Below are 25,820 nucleotides of genomic sequence, written 5' to 3' on the forward strand. Positions count from 1 at the left end.
ACGGACACGGCGATAGTAAATATGTGTACTTTTATTGTTTGTTTTTTTATTTAGATAAATGTATTTATAAGAACAATATAGGGGGGAATTATTTTTAAATTTTTTTACACTTGTAAATATTTTTTTTTTTTACACTATAACATTGCCCCGGGGAGGGTCATCATGTTATAGTGTAAGATCGCTGATCTGACACTTTGCTGTGCACTGTGTCAGATGAGCGATCTGACATGCACAGAGCAGTGAGGCTTCCCGGAGCCTGCTCTGAGCAGGCGTTGTGAAGCCACCTCCCTGCAGGACCCGGATGCCGTGGCCATCTTGGATCCGAGCCTGCTGCAGGGAGGAGGAGGTAAGAGACCCTCGCAGCAACGGGTTCACATTACGTTGCTCCGGGTGTCTCAGGGAAGCCTGCAGGGAGCCCCCTCCCTGCGCGATGCTTCCCTATACCGCTGGAACACTGCGATCATGTTTAATGTGCCGGGGGCGGTCTATGACCGCTCCTGGCACATTGTGCCGGATGTCAGCTGCGATAGTCAGCTGACACTCGGCCGCGCTCCCCCGTGAGCGTGGCCGATCGCTATGACGTACTATCCCGTCGGTGGTCATACGGGCCCACCCCACCTCGACGGGATAGTATGTCACATGTCAGAATGGGGTTAATATCAACCTGCAACTGTCTGCATAGCCTTTGCTGGTTTTTAAATATAGCGGCAAACTACGTCACTTTTTTAGAGGAGTCCCCCATTTTAATAGCCACTAAAGGCTAAGTATACAGTTGTGAGCTGATATTACTAGCCAGGGAAGCTCCATGGGTATTACCCGCTTCCTAGGCTATAAACAAACTTCTGTGTGTGAATCAGACCTGAGATCTAACGTGATAGAAGATTACAGTGCGGGGAAGATGGGAAACCTTCATATAGAGGCCGGTGGTGATGGAGTCAGTGACCGACTCTGGCCAAATCTGTCTCTAGAGCCGTAGTAGAAGATGAAGATGTCGTCCTCACCATGAAGTAGTTATTTCTCATGTCGCGTGTAATGAATATCTCCTGCAGTATTGCTAATGCCGATTCCAGGGTCGGTAAATGAGACGAGAATTAGCGTTATGGAAGATGAGTCTATGAGAAACGTATTCAGCTGCCGACTCCGAGGAGGAAACTGCTTGTTGTCTGTGGCCTAAATATATAGGATTTATTAGTAGATGTAAAGAAGGAAACTAAATACTGTAAAATAATAAATCTCCCCATATGTTTCCCTTATTATCTCCAGTAATTGTATTATTACAGGATTCTTATGATGTTATATCGGCTCATCTTCTCATTCAGGTCTCTACAATATCGGATCCTCTCAGTGAAGATCTTCTACAAAAGAACATTGTCCTGAATTACCCATCAAAGATGGATATGGACAGAGACAAGATGGCGGAGAGGATATTACACCTCACCCTAGAGATCCTCTTCCGGCTTACTGGAGAGGTGAGAGATTCTGATGACGTCACTAGGGTTGAGCGAAACGGATCGTTCATTTTCAAAAGTCGCCAACTTTTGGCAAAGTCGGGTTTCATGAAACCCGACCCGACCCCTGTGTGGGGTCGGCCATGCGGTACGCGACTTTCGCGCCAAAGTCGCGTTTCAATGACCCTAAAAGCGCCATTTCTCAGCCAATGAAGGTGAACGCAGAGTGTGGGCAGCGTGATGACATAGGTCCTGGTCCCCACCATCTTAGAGAAGGGCATTGCAGTGATTGGCTTGCTGTCTGCGGCGTCACAGGGGCTATAAAGAGGCGTTCCCGCCGACCGCCATCTTACTGCTGCTGATCTGAGCCTAGGGAGAGGTTGCTGCCGCTTCGTCAGAAGCAGGGATAGCGTTAGGCAGGGTCCATTAACCACCAAACCGCTTGTGCTGTAGCGATTTCCGCTGTCCAACACCACCTTTTGTTTGCAGGGACAGTGGAAGCTACATTTTTTTTCCTCAGCGCTGTAGCTCATTGGGCTGCCCTAGAAGGCTCCCTGATAGCTGCATTGCTGTGTGTACGCCGCTGTGCAAACCAACTGCTTTTATCAAAGCACAAATCCTCTTGTTCCTTCCTTTCTGGACAGCTATCTTTTTTGTTTGTCCACACTTTTTATTTAATTTGTGCATCAGTCCACTCCTTATTGCTGCCTGCCATACCTGGCTGAAATTACTGCAGGGAGATAGTAATTGTAGGACAGTCCCTTTTTTTTTTTTTTTTAATTCTCCCTAAAAAAATAAGTTGTGGGAGATTAAGATTGGCATTTCTGCTAGAGTGCCATCCCTGTGTGTGCCATCTCTCTCACATAGTGGGCCATAGAAAGCCTTTTTTTTCTGTTTTTTTTTTTTGGGGGGGGGGTTTATAAATTCTCCCTGAAAAAAAAAAACCAGTGGGAGATTAATATTGGCCTTTGGGCTTGTGTGCCAGTCCTGGGTGTGCCACCTCTCTCTCAAATAGTGGGCCATAGAAAGCCTATTTATTAATTTTTTTTTTAATTTGGTTTCTAAATTCTCCCTGAAAAAATAACCAAAATCCGTGGGAGATTAATATTGGCCTTTCTGCTTGTGTGCCAGTCCTGACTCCTGGGTGTGCCATCTCTCTCTCTCAAATAGTGGGCCATAGAAAGCCTATTTTTTTTATTTGGTTTCTAAATTCTCCCTGAAATAATAAAAAAAACAGTGGGAGATTAATATTGGCCTTTGGGCTTGTGTGCCAGTCCTGAGTGTGCCATCTCTCTCTCTCAAATAGTGGGCCATAGAAAGCCTATTTATTTATTTTTTTTTAAATTTGGTTTCTAAATTCTCCATGAAAAAATAACAAAAAACCGTGGGAGATTAATATTGGCCTTTCTGCTTGTGTGCCAGTCCTGACTCCTGGGTGTGCCATCTCTCTCTCTCAAATAGTGGGCCATAGAAAGCCAATTTTTTTTTTATTTGGTTTCTAAATTCTCCCTGAAAAAATCAATTTTTTTTATTTGGTTTCTAAATTCTCCCTTTTAAAATCAAAAAAAAAAGTGGGAGATTAATATTGGCCTTTCTGCTTGTGTGCCAGTCCTGACTCCTTGGTGTGCCATCTCTCTCTCTCAAATAGTGGGCCATAGAAAGCCTATTTTTTTTTTATTTGGTTTCTAAATTCTCCATTTTAAAATCACAAAAAAAAAACAGTGGGAGATTAATATTGGCCTTTCTGCTTGTGTGCCAGTTCTGACTCCTGGGTGTGCCATCTCTCTCAAATTGTGGGCCATAGAAAGCCTATTTATTTTTTTATTTTAAAAATGTGGTTTCTAAATTCTCCCTGAAAAAATAAAAAAAACAGTGGGAGATTAATATTGGCCTTTCTGCTTGTGTGCCAGTCCTGACTCCTGGGTGTGCCATCTCTCTCTCTCAAATAGTGGGCCATAGAAAGCCAATTTTTTTTTTTATTTGGTTTCTAAATTCTCCCTGAAAAAATCAATTTTTTTTTGTTTGGTTTCTAAATTCTCCCTTAAAAAAATAAAAAAAAACAGTGGAAGATTAATATTGGCCTTTCGGCTTGTGTGCCAGTCCTGACTCCTGGGTGTGCCATCTCTCTCTCTCAAATAGTGGGCCATAGAAAGCCTATTTTCTATTTTTTTTATTTGGTTTCTAAATTCTCCCTGAAAAAATCTTTTTTTTTTAATTTGGTTTCTAAATACTGGAGCTGTGGAGCCAGGTTCGTCGTCTGGCTACACAAGGCCTCGAACGCTCCCTTTTCTGGGAGTAGAAAAACCCCTTTTAAAGCCGGAGCAGCAAGAGCAAGTTTTGGCCTACCTTGCTGACTCAGCCTCTAGCTCTTTTGCCTCCTCTTTTGAAACTGGTAAATGTAAAAGCTGCGCGTCGTTAGTGGATGTTCACGGTCAGAGACAAGTCGCTTCCTTGTCCTCTTCAACAAAAACAACAACAGAGAAGGATGCAGCAGGCGACACAACGGGTTACTCCATGGAGCTCTTTACACATACCGTCCCTGGCTTAGAAAGTGAAACAGTTAACCCTGCTGTTCTGTTCGGTCAAAAATGACCGACCTTGAACTTCAATATTCTTTAAAATATTCAAGATGCGGCTCTGAAACCCGTGGCCGACCGACCCATCCTCATTTAAGTCAATCAACCACAAGTTTCAGAACCGCATCTTGAACACCCCAAAAAATACCAAAGTTCAAAATAGGTCTCCCCAGACCGAACAGAACAGCAGGGTTAACAGGCCATGCCCATTACAAGTTGAATCTGACATGGAGTGCACTGATGCACAGCCACAGCCAGACTACTATGCTGGTCCTTTGACTCAGACCACAACATTGCCCTCGCAGGGTACTGATCCATAATCAGACCCTGATGAGACTATGTTGCCCCGTCACGAACGCTATACCACCGACTTACACGGTGACACAGACGAAGTTGCACACGAGCTAGAAGAGGAGGTTATAGATGACCCAGTTGTTGACCCCGATTGGAAGCCATTGGGGGAACAGGGTGCAGGCGGCAGTAGTTCTGAAGCGGAGGAGGAGGGGCCGCAGCAGGCATCAACATCGCAACAGGTTCCATCTGCCGGGCCCGTAGATTGGACAAAACGCATGGCAAAGCCAAAACATGTTGGAGGACAGCGTGGCCATCCGGTTAAAGCTCAGTCTGCAATGCCTGAAAAGGGATCCGATGCTCGAAAGAGTGCAGTTTTTTTAAACAACATCCAATTGATCAGCGCAAAGTCATCTGTCAAAAATGTTCAACTACCTTAAGCAGAGGTCAGAATCTGAAAAGTCTCAATACAAGTTGCATGCATAGACATTTAACCACCATGCATTTGCAAGCCTGGACTAACTACCAAACGTCCCTTAAGGTTTTAGCACCCTCGGCCAATGAAGCTAGTCAGCAACGCTACATCCCTTCCGTCACTGTAAGGCCACCATTTTCCGCACCACCTGCAGTATCTGTGCAGGTTTCTTTGCCAGCCCAAAGCAGTCAGGGTCAGGGAATCACCAGTTTCGTAGTAGGAAACACTGCATCTAGGGCACAGGTGGAAACAATACCGTCTCCAACCGTCTCTCAGTCTGCCATGTCCACCGGAACACCCGCTAGTTCCACGATCTCCAGCTCTCCAGTCCAGCTCACCCTACATGAGACTCTGGTTAGAAAAAGGAAGTACTTATCCTCGCATCCGCGTACACAGGGTTTGAACGCCCACATAGCTAGACTAACCTCGTTAGAGATGATGCCCTACCGGTTAGTTGAAAGCGAAGCTTTCAAAGCCCTGATGGAGTACGCTGAACCACGCTACGAGCTACCCAGTCGACACTTCTTTTCGAGAAAAGCCATCCCAGCCCTCCACCAGCATGTTAAAGAGCGCATCGTCCATGCACTCAGGCAATCTGTGAGTACAAAGGTGCACCTGACAACAGATGCATGGACCAGTAGGCATGGCCAGGGACGTTACGTGTCCATCACGGCACACTGGGTGAATGTGGTGGATGCAGGGTCCACAGGGGACATCAATTTCGGGACAGTTGTGCCTAGCCCACAGTCTAGGAACAGTTGGCTGTAGGCGTTCGCACCCCCTCCTCCTCCTCGTCCTCCTGCAGAAGCGAGAGCTCGTCCACAGACCGCAGTCGCCCAACCACTCCATCGGCAGCTGCCACTGTTGCACACCAGTTGTCCCATTATGGGGCAGCTACTGGCAAGCGTCAGCAGGCTGTATTGGCTATGAAGTGTTTGGGCGACAACAGACACACCGCGGAAGTTCTGTCCGAGTTCTTGCAGAAAGAAACGCAGTCGTGGCTGGGCACTGTAGATCTTGAGGCAGGCAAGGTAGTGAGTGATAACGGAAGGAATTTCATAGCTGCCATCTCCCTTTCCCAACTGAAACACATTCCTTGCCTGGCTCACACCTTAAACCTGGTGGTGCAGTGCTTCCTGAAAAGTTATCCGTGGTTCTCCGACCTGCTCCTCAAAGTGCGCGGACTTTGCTCACATATCCGCCGTTCGCCCGTACGCTCCAGCCGTATGCAGACCTATCAGCGGTCTTTGAACCTTCCCCAGCATCACCTAATCATAGACGTTGCAACAAGGTGGAACTCAACACTGCACATGCTTCAGAGACTGTGCGAACAGAGGCGGGCTGTTATGTTTTTGTGGGAGGATACACATACACGGGCAGGCAGTAGGATGGCAGACATGGAGTTGTCAGGTGTGCAGTGGTCGAAGATACAAGACATGTATCAAGTCCTTCAGTGTTTTGAGGAATGCACACGGCTGGTTAGTGCAGACAATGCCATAATAAGCATGAGCATCCCCCTAATGCGTCTGCTGATGCAAAGTTTGCCGCACATAAAAGATCAGGCGTCTGCAGCAGAGGAAGAGGAAAGCCTTGATGACAGTCAGCCATTGTCTGGTCAGGGCAGTGTACAGGACGAGGTAGCGGGCGAACAGGAGGAGGAGGACGAGGAGGATGATGGGGATGAGTATATTTTTAATGAGGAAGCTTTTCCAGGGCCACTGGAAATTGGTGGCGTGGCAAGGCTGGGTTCTGGTTTTTTGAGGGACACAAGTGACGTAGATTTGCCTGAAACTGCCCCTCAACCAAGCACAACCGCAGATTTGACAACTGGAACTTTGGCCCACATGGAGGATTATGCCTTACGTATCCTCAAAAGGGACACACGCATTACTAAAATGATGAACGATGACGATTACTGGTTGGCCTGCCTCCTTGATCCTCGCTATAAAGGCAAATTGCAAAATATTATGCCACATGAGAACTTGGAACTAATATTAGCAACCAAACAATCAACTCTTGTTGACCGTTTGCTTCAGGCATTCCCAGCACACAGCGCCCATGATCGTTCTCACACGAGCTGCAGGAGGTAGCAGACCAGAAGTGTTAGAGGTGCAGAAATCAGAAGTGGCTTTGGACAGAGGGGTTTTCTGACCAGGTTGTGGAGTGATTTTGCTATGACCTCAGACAGGACAGGTACTGCTGCATCAATTCAAAGTGACAGGAGACAACATTTGTCCAGTATGGTTACTAACTATTTTTCATCCCTTATCGATGTTCTCCCTCAACCGTCATTCCCATTTGATTACTGGGCATCCAAATTAGACACCTGGCCAGAATTGGCAGAATATGCATTGCAGGAGCTTGCTTGCCCGGCAGCTAGTGTCCTATCAGAAAGAGTATTCAGTGCTGCAGGTTCAATATTAACCGAAAAAAGGACTCGTCTGGCTACCCAAAATGTTGATGATCTAACCTTCATTAAAATGAACCACAACTGGACTTCGAATTCTTCTGCCCCACCTTGCCCGGCCGACACCTAGCTTTCCTATGGAAAGGTCTTGCCTGTGGACTACTCTGAATGACTTTTCCAATGTCGTAATTTGCAGCAGCTGATTGTCCAGCATACGACATGTTAACACCTCCCTAAATGGCCAAACTCCCCACACGGGGCCGTGGTATCGCCACTTGGCGCAAGCACCCGTGAGAGTGCTGTTTGTCTGAAGAGGTGGGTGTGCCCGCTTTTGGTCGACGGCACTGCCACTGGGTCCCTCATAGTACAATTAAGTGTCTCTGGCGGTGGTGGTGCGCACCCAACGTCAGACACACTGTTGTAACATGAGGGGCCCTGGGCCTGTACCGCCGGCCACAAGAGAGTTCCCCCACCCCCAGCTCAAACATTGCTCTACCACTTGCACAATTATCTCTCACAGTTCCACCAATGTTTAGTCTATGCGCTGACATCCTTAAATTCCTGCCACTGACAATACCATTGTGTTGACATGTATGATGGTACTTAACATAGTCAGGGGCAGTGTCCTATATTTACCCAAGTAAATACTTTCCGCCAAATTACTAGGTCTGAAAAGAGGCAGAGGAGCCCACCCCTGTACCTAATGATTGCACCCTTTTGTGTTTTCGTTTTGTTGTAATGCGAGACATTAACATGTATTTATTGTTTGGGACTACTAACTGGCAGACACTCATTACAATCGGCCTCGGCTGACAACACCAATGCTGCCTGGGTACCCCTGCAAGAGAATTCCAAGTGTCTACAGCCAAAATTTATTATATTTGGCCTACTACGCCTGTCTGCGGTCCCTCCTTACACTTGTCCTCCACTGACCAGACCACTGCTGCCCGTGTACCCCTGGAACCAATTATAAAGTGCCTACAGCCCAATTTTTTTATGTTAGGCCTTCGAAGCCTGTCTGCGGTTCCTCCTTCCATTAGGCCTCCACTGACCAGACCACTGCTGCCCGTGTATCCCTGGAACCAATTTTAAAGTGCCTACAGCCCAATTTAATTATGTTAGGCCTTCGAAGCCTGTCTGCGGTCCCTCCTTCCACTAGGCCTCCACTGACCAGACCACTGCTGCCCGTGTACCCCTGGAACCAATTATAAAGTGCCTACAGCCCAATTTTATTATGTTAGGCCTTCGAAGCCTGTCTGCGGTCCCTCCTTACACTTGTCCTCCACTGACCAGACCACTGCTGCCCGTGTAAACCTGGAACCGATTATAAAGTGCCTACAGCCCAATTTTATTATGTTAGGCCTTCGAAGCCTGTCTGCGGTCCCTCCTTCCACTAGGCCTCCACTGACCACACCACTGCTGCCCGTGTACCCCTGGAACCAATTATAAAGTGGCTACAGCCCAATTTTATTATGTTAGGCCTTCGAAGCCTGTCTGCGGTCCCTCCTTACACTTGTCCTACACTGACCAGATCACTGCTGCCCGTGTACCCCTGGAACCAATTATAAAGTGCCTACAGCCCAATTTTATTATGTTAGGCCTTCGAAGCCTGTCTGCGGTCCCTCCTTCCACTAGTCCTCCACTGACCAGACCACTGCTGCCCGTGTATCCCTGGAACCAATTTTAAAGTGCCTACAGCCAAATTTTGTTATGTTAGGCCTACTACGCCTGTTTGTGGTCCCTCCTTCCAATACTACTCCACTGATCACACCACTGCTGCCCGTGTACCCCTGGAACCTATTTTTAATTGCATAGAGCATCCTTTTTTTAATAGTAGGCGTGCAAAGTCTGTCTACGGTCCATAATTGAAATAGTCCTCCACTGACCAGACCAATGCTGCCTGTGTACCCCTGTAACCTTTTTTAAACTGCATTGAGCCACATTTTTGGTTTAAGGCCTAATAACTGTGTCTGTCTGCGCCACTCAATACAGCTGTCCTCCTTTGAAAAAAGCTGAGCGTCAATAGTCTGGTTTTCAGCCTCTAGGAATTGGAAAACTGCATTGGGGCTACTACTTCGGTAGGGCCTACTAACGGTGTCTGCCGCTCCAAGGTGTTCTCCAGGTTTCCTCTCCATTGCTTCAATCTTCATGCTCGTGTTTAGTAGTTGTTGAAACAACACTGCATTAGGCCTACAAATTGGGTATGGGGTGTAGAGATGGTGTGTTCCACTCCAAGGTGTTCCCCAGGTTTCCTCTTCATTGCTTCGATCTTCCGACTCTCGTTTAGTAGTTGTTGAAAACTACACTGCATTAGGCCTACAAATTGGGTATGGGGTGTAGAGACGGTGTGTTCAACTCCAAGGTGTTCCCCAGGTTTCGTCTCCATTGCTTCGATCTTCTGGCTCTTCTGAAGTAGTTGTTGAAAACCACACTGCATTAGGCCTACTAGTTGGGTTGGGGCCTTCTATCTGTGTCTGCCGCTCCTTGCTGTTCTCCTACAGTGAACAAAGCTGTGCCGCCGGTTTACTACTGTTGCCAATTTTGAACTGCATTTAGAATACTTACTGATTTGGGCCTACTCTCTGTGTCAGCCTCTCATTCCAGTTGTCCTCCACTGAACAAAACAATGCCCCCTGGTTAGTCCTGTTACCAATTTTGAACTGTATTTAGCAGAATGGGCATTATTCTTTGGGCCCATATCTGTTTCCCCCTCATCCTGCCCATTGCCCAGCCAGTGATAGATGAGTCTGCTGGTACATTGACCCATAACGCAACATTTCCCATGCACGCTACACTGCAAGATTGTGACCCTGCTAAAATTCAGGTCCCCCTTCCCGCATACCATACCACCTTACACGGGGACAAAGAGGAAGGTGCAGATGAAGGTGCAGGTTCATTCATCAGGTGGGGGGAGGAATACTCGTTGGCGACGTCACTGGCACAGGGCCCCTCATAGTACGCAAAAGTGTTGCTGCCGGTGGGAGGCGCCCCCGCCGTGCAAACACACCGCTGTACTTTGAGGGGCCCTGTGCCAGTGCCAATGCCAACGAGTGGGCCCCCCCTGCTTGCTCAGGATCACAGCACTTGCAAAGTTGAAATACTTACCTCTCCCTGCTCCACTGCCGTGACGTGGTCCAGATGTCCTGGGCCCACTAATTACTTGAACCAGCCCTACCCCCCACAACTTTAGCCAAATGACCTCCAATTTCAAATGCCTTACAATTATTATAAGCTAAATTACGATTGACAAGCTTCAGTAGCAAGAATGGATGTTTTTCCTAATACAATGGGCTCTGTACATGTTTTCCTGGCCTCTACTCACTGCCGACTATGCTCCCCCATTGACTTGCATTGGGTTTCGTGTTTCGGTCGATCCCTGACTTTTCGCGATAATCGGCCGATTCCACTCGACTCGACTTTTGAGATAGTTGGGTTTCGCGAAACCCGGCTCGACTCTAAAAAGGTCAAGGTCGCTCAACTCTAGACGTCACATTACATCATTCTTATCTATGGGAATAACAGATGGACAGAACTGGAGAGGTGAGGACTCTGGAAATGTCTGTAGTGAGATTTATTAATGTGTCTCTCCATTACCAGGATTACACAGTGGTGAAAAAGACCTCTAGTGATCGCTGTCAGGACCCTGTGTCTGAGGGATGGGGAAGACCCCTGAGCCCAATCACGGGGCCTCCACCTCACCCCCTGATCCATGAGGACATCAATGACTAGAAGATCATAGAACTCATCTACAAGATGATTGAGCTGCTGACTGGAGAGGTGACACTGCTGGGAATGCTGGGACATTATACAGTAACACTAAGAAGGGATAGGGGGATGACGGTATCATTGTATGTGTCAGGTTCCTATAAGGTGTCAGGATGTCGCCGTCTATTTCTCCATGGAGAAGTGGGAGTATTTAGAAGGACACAGAGATCTGCGCAAGAACGCCATAATGGAGGTTCCCCAGCCCCTCACATCTCCAGGTAATAGACAGGACTAAATACACACGGCCTATAATTATCTGTATGTAAAGAATGAATTCACTTCCTGTATGTGTTTCCTCCAGATCTATCCAGTAAGAGGACAACACCAGAGAGATGTCCCCTTCCTCTTCTTCCACAGGACTGTAACCAAGAAGATCCCAATGCTCCTCAGGATCATCAGGTAGATGGAGGGAAGGTGTCAGGAGATCTCCCCTATGATGTGTAGACGCAGGTGAAGCTCTAGTGCTCAGTCTTGTTTTATCCACCAGTATTATATGTTTTATACTTGTGTAATGAAAACGGTGGAGACGGCAGGATTAGAGCTGATCATAGATGTGACTTCTCCATCTGTCGGTGACTTTTACAATATTTGTTTCAGGGTGAAGATCTGACCCATATTAATACTACAGAGACATATGTGAGGGGGGATGAGTGGTGTAAAGAGATTCCTACATATGACTACCCAGGTGAGTAGTGACCACTAAATGCAGAGAAGTCACAGATTGTTCTCAGTCACCGGCTGTGGCTGCTTTATCGGTGGTGTAGTCCGGCCATATTACCATGATCACCATTTTGCCTCTAGACCACAACATTCTCCTTCTATACACTGATCTGAGAGACTTCCTGATCATCACTGCGCAGGAAGCCTCTCAGGTCTTAGAGACCCAGATGTCGTCAGGATGACATCGGGTCTCCATGGCAGCAATCGGGACCACGCGTCATGCCATGGGGTCTAGGATCCAAAGGCAGAGGGGCTGTCGGACCATGAAGTGAGGGATCAGTGACCTGTCATAAGCCAATACGGATGCATATGTAATCAGAGCACCACATAAAGCCCTGCCCCAGAGCACCACATAAAGCCCCGCCCACAGCCCGCCCCAGAGCACGAGAATCTCATTAGCTGAAAACTACAAATACAGATTAAACAACAACCACAAGACGGATTTCATCACCAGGTATCAGTGTAATCAGTATAACGGCACCGACCTGACAGTGTCTGTAGTCACTGAGCACAATCCTGCTGACAGGATCCCTTTAAGACATCTCCGCTCTATTATACACAGTTCTCTTTAAATGTGTAATATTTCGTCTTGAAACTCATCTGACAGAAAATATTGGAGCTTCCAATAGTTTAGATTGTGAAGTCACCGAGCCCCGTGCTCTAATTACCCCAGAGAGGTTTCACCACTAGCTGCTCATTTATTACTGATGGAGACTGTTCAGTTTGAGCATTTCAGTAGATGTTATTGTCTATAGTCAGTTTTTGATTACAGTAGTGTCCAGAATCCTCTGATTTATCCTCTTCCAGTTTTGTGTTCTTAATCAGGCCCCATTTTTACAATCTGACGTGTGTCACTTTATGTGGTGATAACTTTGGAATTGCTCACAAAGGATAATAGAAAATAAATGGATCTTACAAATTATTTTCCAGCTTCTCACAATACCCTACATACGATTGTACACTACTCTCTGGGCACATGGCCGTGTTCAGAAGGGAAGGATCGCCATTTAGCTGTTTGAATGCAGATCTAGCTGGAATAGTTTGCAGACACAATGTATTGGGAGCAATGTTCGTGGTCAACTGGCAGCTCAAAAGATCTCCACCATGAACATGCTTGGCACTATCTTCTCTGCTTTCCATATCCCAACGATTGCCTTGCTCATCGCTCTTTATCACCATTACATGGATCTGGACTTACACTGGGACCCCTAGGCTTGGACCATGGTGTTACCTGCTATTCTGTGGTATTAGATGGCAAGAAGAATAGTCAGGTAGCTGGGTCAGAACCGGAAGGACAGAATACAGGATCAGAAGACACAAGAGTAGTCAGTAAACGGTCCACGGTCACAACAGGAAACAAATACACAAGCTGAGCACAGAGGACTGAACCAGAGGAGAACAACGCTGTTTCTGGCAGATTCCGGCCATGTACTTTGAGCTTTAGTAGGGTGTGGTACTTTCCAATTGGCTGAAGTAGGGAGCAGATTACTCCAGCTGGACAGCAGGAACAGATCCCAGATGAGATTGGACGCACCATATGCAGAAGCTCTAATATGACTAAATGACAGAAAACCAGAATAGTTCTGAATTAACTTGAATCTGACAAATCTGACAAAAGTAATAATTACAAAAGTGATAATAAGAAAATCTATGAAAATGAACAAATGAAAGTCAGACATTGCTGTTCAACCAAGCTTCCACAGAATAAAAAAAAATAAAACTTGTGAAATAGGCCTGGACAGAAATGATGGGACCCCTGAAAATAATGTGACAAAAGGGACGTGTTAAATCTCTGTGTGTCCACTAACTAGCATCACGGGTGTCTACAATCTTGGAATCCGTGAGTGGCCTGTAGGGACGGACTGGGACTAAAATTCAGCCCTGGCATGTGAAGTTACACAGGTCCACTTGTCATGTGGTGACTGTATAATATCTTTGTGCACTTGTAGGTTACAAGAAGTGAGGTGAGTGTAGCACGACTATATAACATATGATCTGTTGTGAATTCTGTTATCGAACTCCCTCCTGTGGTCATGAATGGTACTTCGGCGAGTTCTGTCCATGGACTCCCTCTGGTGGCTGTGAGTGGAGCTGCTGCTTCTGAGGTTCCTTCCACAGGTGACGTAGTTAATTCCTTGGCTAGCTGCTCTATTTAACTCCACTCAGATCGTTACTCCATGCCAGCTGTCAATGTTTTGTTCTGGTTCAGTTCGCTCCTGGATCTTCTGGTGACCTGTCTACTCCAGCAGAAGCAAAGTCCCTGCTAGTTTATTATTTGTTATTTGTTTTCTTGTCCAGCCTGCTATCATGATTTTGCCTTGATAGCTGGAAGCTCTGGGATGCAGAGTGGCATCTCCGCACCGTGAGTCGGTGCGGAGGTCTTTTTGCACACTCTGCGTGGTCTTTTGTAGTATTTTGTGCTGACCGCAAAGTTACCTTTCCTATCCTCAGTCTGTTTAGTAAGTCGGACCTCTCTTTGCTGAAACCTATTTCATTTCTGTGTTTGTGACTTTCATCTTTACTCACAGTCAATATATGTGGGGGGCTGCCTTTTCCTTTGTGGAATTTCTCTGAGGCAAGATAGGCTTTATTTTCTATCTTTAGGGCTAGTTAGCTATTAGGCTGTGAAGAGGCGTCTAGGCAGAGTCAGGTACGCTCCACGGCTATGTTTAGTGTGTGTGATAGGATTAGGGATTGCGGTCAGCAGAGCTCCCACTTCCCAGAGCTTGTCCTGTGCCAGTTTAACTATCAGGTCGTTCCGGGTGCTCCTAACCACCAGGTCCATAACAATGATCACAGCTTCACTTTGACTCTTTCCGATTGCCCTGGTGTGGTGGCAATCAAGTTAACGGTAGCTGATGTCGATGTCAGCTGTGAATTGTCCAAAAACACAGATGGCATCAAGCCCTGGTTTTAGTAATGGAGAGGAATCTATCAGACACCCCCATTACTAACCCGGAAATAAAAAAAAAACACAAAAAAATACTTTAGTTAAATAAACACTCCTTAAGATTTTCTCTTGTTCACCACTTTATTCAAAAAGGAAAAAAATCTGTAACAACTCTGCTGGCATCACAGCATGGCCTCACATCTCTCACACAATCTTACCCACTGTTCCAGGCCATGATGTGCTTTCTCTTTAATGCCAGCTCCATGTTCTGTGTCTTTGCTCTCTGCATGCCTCATGGCTATGTGTATAGGGGGCCGGCGCCTGAACTCTCTGGTTCTTATAGGAATCAGGTGCATCTGTCTAATCAGTTCCTGACCAATTACCAAGAGGCCTCCTGTATATAGTGCAGCTCCACCCTGTGGCTGGGCCTGTGCAACGTGTTCGCTCAGTTAGTGTTTAGCTGCTGAGTTTGCCTGGCCTTGCTCTGAGTTACTCCCTCTGAGCTTTTCTCTGTGCTTTTGCCTTGTTCTTGTGGTCCGCCCTCCAGGAGGCAGAATATCCTGGTCCCTGTGTCTTTGTCCCTGTGTTTTGTTCTATTGCCTTGTCTGTACTTTGTCTTTTCTCGGTCTCCTTGTCCGTGGCTTCCTTCCCTGCTTTCTTTCCTTGTGTTTTCTGTCTGCTTATACTCCGCACTCTTGCGGCTCTGCACTCAGACCTTGCTTCGCACTCTCTGGCTTTGCTCTGTGGCTCTGCTCTTTGCGGTTCTAGCTGGCTCCGCTCTTTGCGGTACTATCTGGCTCCGCCTCCTGTGTTTCTGCACTTGGCTCCTTCTCTGCTCTTGGCTCCGCCTCCAGCGTCTCCGCTCTTGGCTCCGCCTCCAGAGTCTCCGCTCTTGGCTCCGCCTCCAGCGTCTCCGCTCTTGGCTCCGCCTCCAGCATCTCCGCTCTTGGCTCTGCCTCCAGCGTCTCCGCCCTTGGCTCCGCCTCCAGCGTCTCCGCCCTTGGCTCCGCCTCTTGCGGCTCCGTCCTTGGCTCTGCCTTCTCCTCCTCTTCTCTTAGTTCCACCTTCTACTTGTTACTTGGTCCTCCTGTGTGTACAGGTCCCTACCTGTTCCTTCTTTCTCCTTTCCTTCTGGCTTGTTTCCGTACCTGCATCTTCTGTGTGTACAGGTCCCTACCTGTTCCTTCATCACACTCACAATAGGACTGCACTTGGGTGTCATCAGAGTGCAGCCTGATTCATACACCACATCAACCAGTCCTGTGTATCCTGTGTTCCTGCCAGTCCTGCCGTTCCTGCCCTGCCTTCCAGTCCTGTGTTCTCTGCAGTGCCTCCCAATCCTGTGTTCCTGCCAGTCCTGCCGTTCCTGCCCTGCCTTCCAGTCCCGTGTTCCTGCTGTCCTAGCCAGTCCTGTTTCCTGCTGTGTCTCTGCCAGCCCTGAGTTCTCTGCCGTGTCTCCGCCAGCCCTGTCTCAGCCGTGCCAGCCTACTCGTCTGTGTTCCAGCCGTGCTCTTCTGTCAGTCCTGCCTAATGCCCGCACCAATCCAGGTGTTCCTGTCTCCCAAGTTGGATCAGCAGCCACAGCCAGACACCACCCTGGAGTAGCACCTGGCAGCTGCCTGCTGCACAAGCCTGTCCTCACCATCAGAGGCTCCAGTGAAAACCCAGGCAGCTGTCATAGTCACGCCCCTTCCAGGGTAGTCTGGTTTGTGGCACAGTGGGGCCACAAAACCCCCGAGCTCACGCCCACCAGTGAGGGCGTGAGCGTGACAAAATCCCACGCCGGTCCTCCACAGTTCACCAAATCCAACGTAGTCCAGGGATTAGGACGACCTCATTCTGATGCTCCACAACCTTTGCCCACAGCCTCTCTCGGTTCCGCTGCTCAGCACGAGACGCGGTGACTCTGAAGAGCGGTGACATCAGTAACTCAGTAACGTCACCGCTCTTCAGATATTCTGGGTCTTGTGCTGAGCTCGGTGACTCTGAAGAGCGGTAATGTTACTGCCATCTCCGCTCTTCACTGTCGCTGGGTCTCGCCAGGTTTAGGTTATTAGTGGGGATGTCTGATAGACACCTCTCCATTACTTACATCAGGGATTGATGGCAGCTGACATTACACAGCTGACATCAACCCCAAAAATCATTACACAGACCAGAATTAAATGCTTTGGCGGCTGGAAAAAGCAGTACAGTTAGCGCTATTCCCAGGTGCCGGGTGCTAACTACAACTGTCATCATCCTTATCTGGTCTCCCTGCGATCAGCAACGCTGATGACGGTTGTAGTCAGCACCTGGGAATTGCATTCATTAAATAAATTATTAAATAAAAAAAACGGCGTGGGGTGCCCCTTATATTTTAAAACCAGTGCAGATAAAACAGACGGCTGTGGGCTTCTATTATCAGGCCGGGACGGTCCATGGTTATTGGCCCGTCCTGAGCCAAAAAAGAGAAGCCCACAACCTCCACAGAATTGGCACATCAGGTTAGATTCGCCTATTCTGGCTCTTTACCCAGCTCATCCTGATGCCTTGCTGTGGTGGCATTCGGGTTAATATATGATGTTGATGACAGTTTTATAAAAAGTCACATATGCCATCAAGCCCTGAGGCTAGTAATGGAGAAGTGTTAGTCTGACACCCCCCTTACTAACCTTGTAAGTTAAAATCATTACAGCACACACAGAAAATACTTTATTTAAAAAAAACACCGTCTTGCACCTATTTATTTTCTCCAAAACACTTCCGCAGGTACGTTGTAATCCACATTGATGTCCCACAATGATCCCCAACTCTGCTGCATCTGGAGGATGTGAGGAGCGGTGACATCAGTGACATTACCGTCGCTAGAGTTGAGCGACTTTTACTTTTACAGGATCGGGTCGGGTTTCACGAAACCCGACTTTTTCAAAAGTCGGGTCGAGTGAAATCGGCCGATCCTGTAAAAAAGTCAGGGTCGGGGTCGGCCGAAACTCGAAACCCAATGCAGTGCATTGGGTTTCCAATGGTTCCCAGGGTCTGAAGGAGCGGAAACTCTCCTTCAGGCCCTGCGATCCATATCTAAGTGTAAAATAAAGAATTAAAATAAAAAATATCGCTATACTTACCCTCTGACGCGCCCTGGTACTAACCGGGAGCCTTCCTTCCTTCTAATCAGCGCTTCCAAGACCTGCGGTGACGTCGCGGCTTGTGATTGGTCGCGCGGCCGCCCATGTGACCGCTCGCGCGACCAATCAGAAGCCGTGACGTCACCGAAGGTCCTGGAAGCGCTGATTCTTAGGAAGGAAGGCTGCCGGAAAGAAGCAGGGCACGTCCGAGGGTGAGTATATACCTAATAGGAATATACTCACCCTCGGACGTGCCCTGCTTCTTTCCGGCAGCCTTCCTTCCTAAGAATCAGCGCTTCCAGGACCTTCAGTGACGTCACGGCTTCTGATTGGTCGCGCGAGCGGTCACATGGGCGGCCGCGCGACCAATCACAAGCCGCGACGTCACCGCGACGTCACCGCAGGTCTTGGAAGCGCTGATTAGAAGGAAGGAAGGCAGCCGGTTAGTACCAGGGCGCGTCAGAGGGTGAGTATAGCGATATTTTTTATTTTAATTCTTTATTTTACACTTAAATCTGAATTCCGATACCAATTCCCGATATCTTAAACATATCGGGAATCGGTATCGGAATTCCGATTCCAGATTCAGAAGATCGCCGACTTCATGGCCGACCCCACACAGGGGTCGGGTCGGGTTTCATGAAACCCGACTTTGCCAAAAGTCGGCGACTTCTGAAAATTTTCGACCCGTTTCGCTCAACCCTAACCGTCGCTCATCACGGCTGCTGCAACACACAGAGTAGTGTGAGAACCAGCGGCAGTAACGAGCGGTGACATCAGTAAGGTTATCACAGGTCACAGCTGGCGATTCTCATGGTAACCTCTGTGTGATCTGTAGATGACAGCGTGTGAGCAGCAGCTGTGAACTGCGGTAACCTTACTGATGTCACCGCTCACCACGGCTGCTGGAACACACAGAGTAGTGTGAGAACCAGCGGCAGTAACGAGCGGTGACATCACTAAGGTTATCACAGGTCACAGCTGGCGATTCTCACGGTAACCTCTGTGTGATCTGTAGATGACAGCGTGTGAGCAGCAGCTGTGAACTGCGGTAACCTTACTGATGTCATCGCTCACCACGGCTGCTGGAACACACAGAGAAGTGTGAGAACCAGCGGCAGTAATGAGCGGTGACATCACTAAGGTTATCACAGGTCACAGCTGGCGATTCTCACTGTAACCTCTGTGTGATCCGTAGATGACAGCGTGTGAGCAGCAGCTGTGAACTGCGGTAACCTTACTGATGTCACCGCTCACCACGGCTGCTGGAACATACAGAGTAGTGTGAGAACCAGCGGCATTAACGAGCGGTGACGTCAGTAATGTTATCACAGGTCACAGCCGGCGATTCTCACGGTAACCTCTGTGTGATCCGTAGATGACAGCGTGTGAGCAGCAGCTGTGAACTGCGGTAACCTTACTGATGTCACCACTCATCACAGCCTCTGGATGTAACAGCGTCGGGGATCGATGTGAGACATCCATGTGGATTACAACGGACCTGTGGCGATGTTTTCTGGAGAAATAATAGGTGAAAGATGTTGTCTAGGTTTTTATTTTAAAAAAAAAGGACTTTTCTGTGTGTTTAATGATTTTTATTTACAGGGTTAGTAATGGGAGTGTCTGACTGACACCTCTCCATTACTAACCCTTGGACTTGATGGCAGATGTAATTATTGACAAATCATAGCTGTCCTGAAACCTATATATTACCCCGATTGCCACCTCACCAAGGCATCGGGATGACAGGGTAAAGCACCAGAATTGCTGAATCTGATGTGATGTGCCAATTTTGGGGCAGTTGTGGGCTCCTATTTTTTGGTTGGGACAGCCAATAACACTGGACTGTCCCAGCCTGATAATAGAAGCACCCAGTTTATCTGTGCTGGTTTTAAAAAGTAGGGGGACCCTGCGCCGTGTTTTAATTTAATATGTAAGAAAAAGAAAAAACAGTATCTATTTATCTCTTTAATTTCTATTCTGCATTTCATGTCATACTCGGTCAGCACACACGTATACACGGATGGACACGGACCACGGATCTCCCCTGTACTGGTTTTCCAGTACCGGAAACACCAGGACATGTGGAGGCCTATTATCTTTGCACATATGTAAAGCTACAAATCAGTAATTAATGATTAATGCATTATATTGTGGTATGTGTCTTGCGGATTGAAAAAACATGCACACGGATGCTGATAAAAAAAATGCACGGATGGTGAAAACGGAATGTCCCGGAGCTGCGGAATCTGATGGCGTTATATAAAGAATATATAATAGAATACACAACAATTCACCACTAACTGTTTAGAGTTTTGTGAAAGGTTTTTTTTTTTAATGAAACCAGCTGGAGTGTTTATTGGTACTAAGTTGCGGTACTTTTGTTTTGATTTTTAAATCACTTTTTTGTGCAGTGGGATAAACAAAAAAAAAGATGGTGTGCACTGATTTCTGAAATCCTTTATTTTTTGATGGGTTCAGAGGTTTTTCGGGCACAGTTTGCTTCCAGATTGGGAAATGAGAGGGGTTGATATTCTGCCATCAAAGCAAAACTGTCAATCATGCATCTGTCCTGTCGGGTACCTGTAGACATGATGTCCTCAAGGCTGCTCACCTCCCAATGCAGCACTGAGAAAGCCTTAAAGTGAACCTGTTAGCTGATACAGGCTACCTGATCCATGGGCAGGATGCTTCTGACACTGACGATCTCTCAGCCATGTATGATTGACTCTGAAATGCACAGAGAAAAAACATACCGTATAAACTCGAGTATAAACCGAGATTTTCAGCCCATTTTTTTAGGCTGAAAGTGCCCCTCTCGGCTTATGCTCGAGTCATTGTCCCAGGGGGTCGGCGAGATAGGGGGAGCGGCAGGAGTTGCGGCTGTCACATCATACTCACCTGTTCCCGGCGTGGTCTCTGCGCGTCCCTGCTTATCAGATGGTCTCCGGCACCCGCAGCTCTACCTGTGTTCAGCGGTCACCTGGTACCGCTCATTAAAGGAATGTGTATGGATGCGCCACCACTCCCATGGGCGTGGAGCGCATATTCATTACTTTAATGAGCGGTACCAGTGAGCGCTGAACAAAGGAACAAGCTGCCGGCGCACACCGGAGACTATCGGAGAACCAGGGAAGTGAAGACCATGCCAAGAGGGGGTGAGTATGACGGGGGAGGGTGAGCCACGCAATATTCACCTTTCCCCTTCCACCGCCAGGCTCTGTTTTCCACGTCCTCTGGCTGTGATGTTCAGGCAGAGGGCATGATGACGTAGTTAGTGCGCTCCCTCTGCCTGACAAGTCACTGCAGAGACCCGGAATACACAGCGGTTGCGCGGCGGTGAAACCGGGACAGGTGAATATTGCAAGTGCCGGGGGCCTGAGCCAGCGGCGACACTGGTACCTGGTCACCACAGCGAATCGGTGTCCCCGCCTGCTCAGGACATCGGCACCTCTTCCCCAGTGACAAGAGGGGAGTATGTCATTTTTTTTTTTTTAAATCACAGCAGCAGCATATACAGCATATTATTCCATGGAGCATCTTATGGGGCCATCATTAACCTTTTATGCAGCATTATGTGGGGCATATTTTAATATGGAGCATCTTATGGGCCTATCATTAACCTTTGTGCAGCCTTATATGGGGCATATTTTAATAACACTTAACCTACTGATGTTTCAATTAATTTTACTTTTATTGGTATCTATTGTTATTTTTGACATTTACCGGTAGCTGCTGCATTTCCCACCCTAGGCTTATACTCGAGTCAATAAGTTTTCCCAGTTTTTTTGTGGCAAAATTAGGGGTCTCGGCTTATACTCGGGTCGGCTTGTATTTGAGTATATACGGTACTTTGGCTTCTTCTCTCCTGCGTTCAGTGACTGACAGGAAAAAAAATTTGAGTCAATGGGAGCGGATGGGGAGAAGATACAGAGGACATAACTGTCCGACTATTCTTTCTTGTGGCTTGGTCCCTGTCACCAGTTTTGGCCGACATCATTTATGGCCGTCACCTTTCAGGGCTGATATACAGCATTCTATAATGCTGCCCCCAACCCGACCTGCAAGAGAAGAATAATAACTTATTATTAGTGATGAGCGAATATACTCGTTGCTCGAGATTTCCTGAGCACCCTCGGGTGACCTCCGAGTATTTGTTAGTGTTTGGAGATTTAGTTTTCATCGCGGCAGCTAAATGATTTACAGCTAATTGCCAGGCTGAGTACATGTGGGGGTTGCCTGGTTGCTAGGGAATCCCCACATGTAATCAAGCTGTCAATTAGCTATAAATCATTCAGCTGCCGTGATGAAAACTAAATCTCCGAACACTAACAAATACTCGCAGGTCACCCGAGCATGCTCAGGAAATCTCGAGCAATAAGTATATTCGCTCATCACTACTTTTTATACTCACCAGCAGGGCGGTCTGGTCCGAGAGATGTCGAAGGTCTTGGTCCGCCATCCTGTTGCTTCATGTGGATGACACGTCCCTACGTCATCCACACAGTCTCCTGGGCACTGCGCTCCTGTGCAGGCGTACTTATCTGCCCTGTTGAGGGCAGCGCAAAGTACTGCAGTGCACGGGCACCAGGAAAGGTCTGAGAGGCCCAGAGCCTGCGCACTGCAGTACTTTACGCTGTCCTCAACAGGGCAAATCAGTACACCGGCACAGGAGCGCTGGGCCAGGGATCCTGTGTGGATGATGCAGGGATGCATCATCCACATGAAGCAAACAAGAGGACGGCATCATAAGAAGACTGGAGGCACCGAACCAGGACCTGCGACACCCCTCGGACCGGACCGCGCCCCCAGGTGCGTATACTAAAACTTATTTTTCTTCTCTTACAGGTCGGGTTGGGGGAAGATGTACAGCATTATAGAATGCTGTATATAAGCCCTAAAAGGTGATGGCCGTAACTTATATTGGCCAAAATTTGTGACAGATTCCCTTTAACCCCTTTCTGCCCTCGGACGGAATAGTAACATAGTAACATAGTAACATAGTTAGTAAGGCCGAAAAAAGACATTTGTCCATCCAGTTCAGCCTATATTCCATCATAATAAATACCCAGATCTACGTCCTTCTACAGAACCTAATAATTGTATGATACAATATTGTTCTGCTCCAGGAAGACATCCAGGCCTCTCTTGAACCCCTCGACTGAGTTCGCCATCACCACCTCCTCAGACAAGCAATTCCAGATTCTCACTGCCCTAACAGTAAAGAATCCTCTTCTATGTTGGTGGAAAAACCTTCTCTCCTCCAGACGCAAAGAATGCCCCCTTGTGCCCGTCACCTTCCTTGGTATAAACAGATCCTCAGCAAGATATTTGTATTGTCCCCTTATATACTTATACATGGTTATTAGATCGCCCCTCAGTCGTCTTTTTTCTAGACTAAATAATCCTAATTTCGCTAATCTATCTGGGTATTGTAGTTCTCCCATCCCCTTTATTAATTTTGTTGCCCTCCTTTGTACTCTCTCTAGTTCCATTATATCCTTCCTGAGCACCGGTGCCCAAAACTGGACACAGTACTCCATGTGCGGTCTAACTAGGGATTTGTACAGAGGCAGTATAATGCTCTCATCATGTGTATCCAGACCTCTTTTAATGCACCCCATGATCCTGTTTGCCTTGGCAGCTGCTGCCTGGCACTGGCTGCTCCAGGTAAGTTTATCATTAACTAGGATCCCCAAGTCCTTCTCCCTGTCAGATTTACCCAGTGGTTTCCCGTTCAGTGTGTAATGGTGATATTGATTCCCTCTTCCCATGTGTATAACCTTACATTTATCATTGTTAAACCTCATCTGCCACCTTTCAGCCCAAGTTTCCAACTACGTACGAGGGCAGATCCCCCGCTTTGATGCGAGCTCCGGCGGTGAGCCAACATCAAAGCCTGGACATGTTAGCTGTTTTGAACAGCTGAAATGTGCCGCGCAATTAGTGCGGGTGGAATCGCGATCCGCCCGTGCCTATTAACTAGTTAAATGCTGCTGTCAAACTCTGACAGTGGCATTTAACAAGTGCTTCCCACCATCCAGCCATAAATGCGAGCAACAGTGAACCCCGGTTGGCGCGTCGACATGACAACCAGAGATCTTCTGGACGTCTCCTTGAGACCTCTATGGTTACTGATGCCAGATTGCTGTGAGCGCCACACTGTGGTCGGCGCTCATAGCAATGCAGTAATTCAGCTACATAGGAGTGATCTATGCTTCGCTCCTATGTAGCAGAGCTGATCGAGTTGTGCCAGCTTCTAGCCTCCCATGGAGACTATTGAAGCATGGCAAAAGAAAAAAAAATGTTTAAAAAAAATATAAAAGTTTAAATCACCCCCCTTTCACCCCATTCAAAATAAAATTTAAAAAATCAAGCCTAGACATATTTGGTATTGCTGCGTTCAGAATCGCCCGATCTATAAATAAAAAAAAAAACCTGGTCGCTAAACGGCATAGCGATAAGAAAATTAAAAACACCAGAATTACGTTTTTTTTGGTCGCTGCTACATTGCATTAAAATGCAATAACAGGCGATCAAAAGAATGTATCGGCACCAAAATAGTATCACTAAAAACATCAGCTCGGCACACAAAAAATAAGCCCTCACCCAACCCAAGATCACGAAAATTGGAGACGCTATGGGTTTCGGAAAATTACACAATTTTTATTTATTTTTTTTTAGCAAAGTTTTGAATTTTTTTTCACCACTTAGATAAAAAAGAACCTAGACATGTTTGGAGTCTATGACCTCATAATGGCCTGGAGAATCATAATGGCAGGTCAGTTTTAGCATTTCGGGAACCTAGCAACAGACAAACAAAAAAAAAACAAGTGTGGGATTGCATACAACTCATCCTGCAAAAAATAAGCCCCCACATGGTCATATTGACGGAAAAATAAAAACGTTATGGATCTGGGAAGAAGGGGAGCGAAAAACGAAAATACCCCTTAAGTATGTTTTTTCCTAAAATGCAGCAAAGTTTGGGGGAAACGTGTGGCTGAAATCATGCAGCCAGTGTCCATTGCATGTTGCCCATGGATCAGGCAGCCTACATAAGCAGACAGGTACCCTTTAAGACCCCATAAGTGCTACTTATGTCAAGAGGTGATGTTATGTCACCATTATCCTTTTGAGAACTATAACTCCCAGCATGTCCTGAAGCTCCAAAGGCATGCTGGGTGGTATAGTTCACCAGAGGAGCTGTACAGTGCTTTTATTTACTCTTATGTTTATTTTGACGCTTGCCTAAAATCAACTTACAACAAATGAACTCCGGTTCTCTCTGCGGCGTGAGTTCAAGTTTTCTTGCCCTGCTGCCGTGCTGGACAGGAGGAAGTGGGCGGTCTTAAGTCCAGATCACCAGCTGCAGTGGTGCAATTGTAGAGGCAGTGCCGGGGAAGCTGTGTGCTGTATGTCTCCAGCCCTGCCTCCGCAACTGCATCACTGCAGCTCGTGATCTGGATGGAAGACCACCCACTTCCTCCTCTCCAGCGCGGCGGTGAGTACAGAATACTGCATGATTGCGGCACTGATAGTGGACGAGCCAGCATGAACGGATCAAGTGGCCCACAACAGGCACCGGCCCTTGTGGCAATTGCCAGAAGTGCCCGATGCTCCTTCCGGCCCTGGTGGCCGGTATATAGGGCTACAGATACTCACTGTGCTGTTTGGTGACATGGTGTGTATCACTCTCAACATGTAACATAGTAACATAGTTAGTAAGGCCGAAAAAAGACATTTGTCCATCCAGTCCAGCCTATATTCCATCATAATAAATCCCCAGATCTACGTCCTTCTACAGAACCTAATTGTATGATACAATATTGTTCTGCTCCAGGAAGACATCCAGGCCTCTCTTGAACCCCTCGACTGAGTTCGCCATCACCACCTCCTCATGGACCAGCTTGATGTTCCTGTGACTACAGTTGCACATATTATTCAGAAATGTAAGATCCATGGGACTGTAGCCACCTCCCTGGACGGGGCAACAGGAGGAAAATTGATGACAAATGAAAGAGATGGATAATCCGAATGGTAACAAAAGAGCCCAGAAAAACTTCTAAACAGATTAAAGGTCAACTTCAAGCTCAAGGAACATCAGTGTCAGATTGCACCATCTGTCGTTGTATAAGCCAAAG

At 47.3% G+C, this 25,820-nt stretch overlaps 1 protein-coding gene across 1 annotated transcript in view; it reads left to right on the plus strand.

Annotated features, from left to right (window-relative positions):
• LOC138667360 (oocyte zinc finger protein XlCOF6.1-like) overlaps positions 1 to 25,820 on the plus strand; it is a 43,814-nt gene that overhangs the window by 15,343 nt on the left and 2,651 nt on the right. Inside the window, exons 2-5 of the mRNA XM_069755587.1 lie at positions 10,795 to 10,974; positions 11,057 to 11,180; positions 11,264 to 11,361; positions 11,560 to 11,647. Coding sequence (XP_069611688.1) covers positions 10,951 to 10,974; positions 11,057 to 11,180; positions 11,264 to 11,361; positions 11,560 to 11,647 — 334 coding nt within the window. The 5' untranslated portion in view covers positions 10,795 to 10,950. The remainder of the gene's footprint in view (positions 1 to 10,794; positions 10,975 to 11,056; positions 11,181 to 11,263; positions 11,362 to 11,559; positions 11,648 to 25,820) is intronic.

The sequence above is a fragment of the Ranitomeya imitator genome, chromosome 2 (genome assembly GCF_032444005.1).
Source record: "Ranitomeya imitator isolate aRanImi1 chromosome 2, aRanImi1.pri, whole genome shotgun sequence".
Taxonomy (NCBI): domain Eukaryota; kingdom Metazoa; phylum Chordata; class Amphibia; order Anura; family Dendrobatidae; genus Ranitomeya; species Ranitomeya imitator.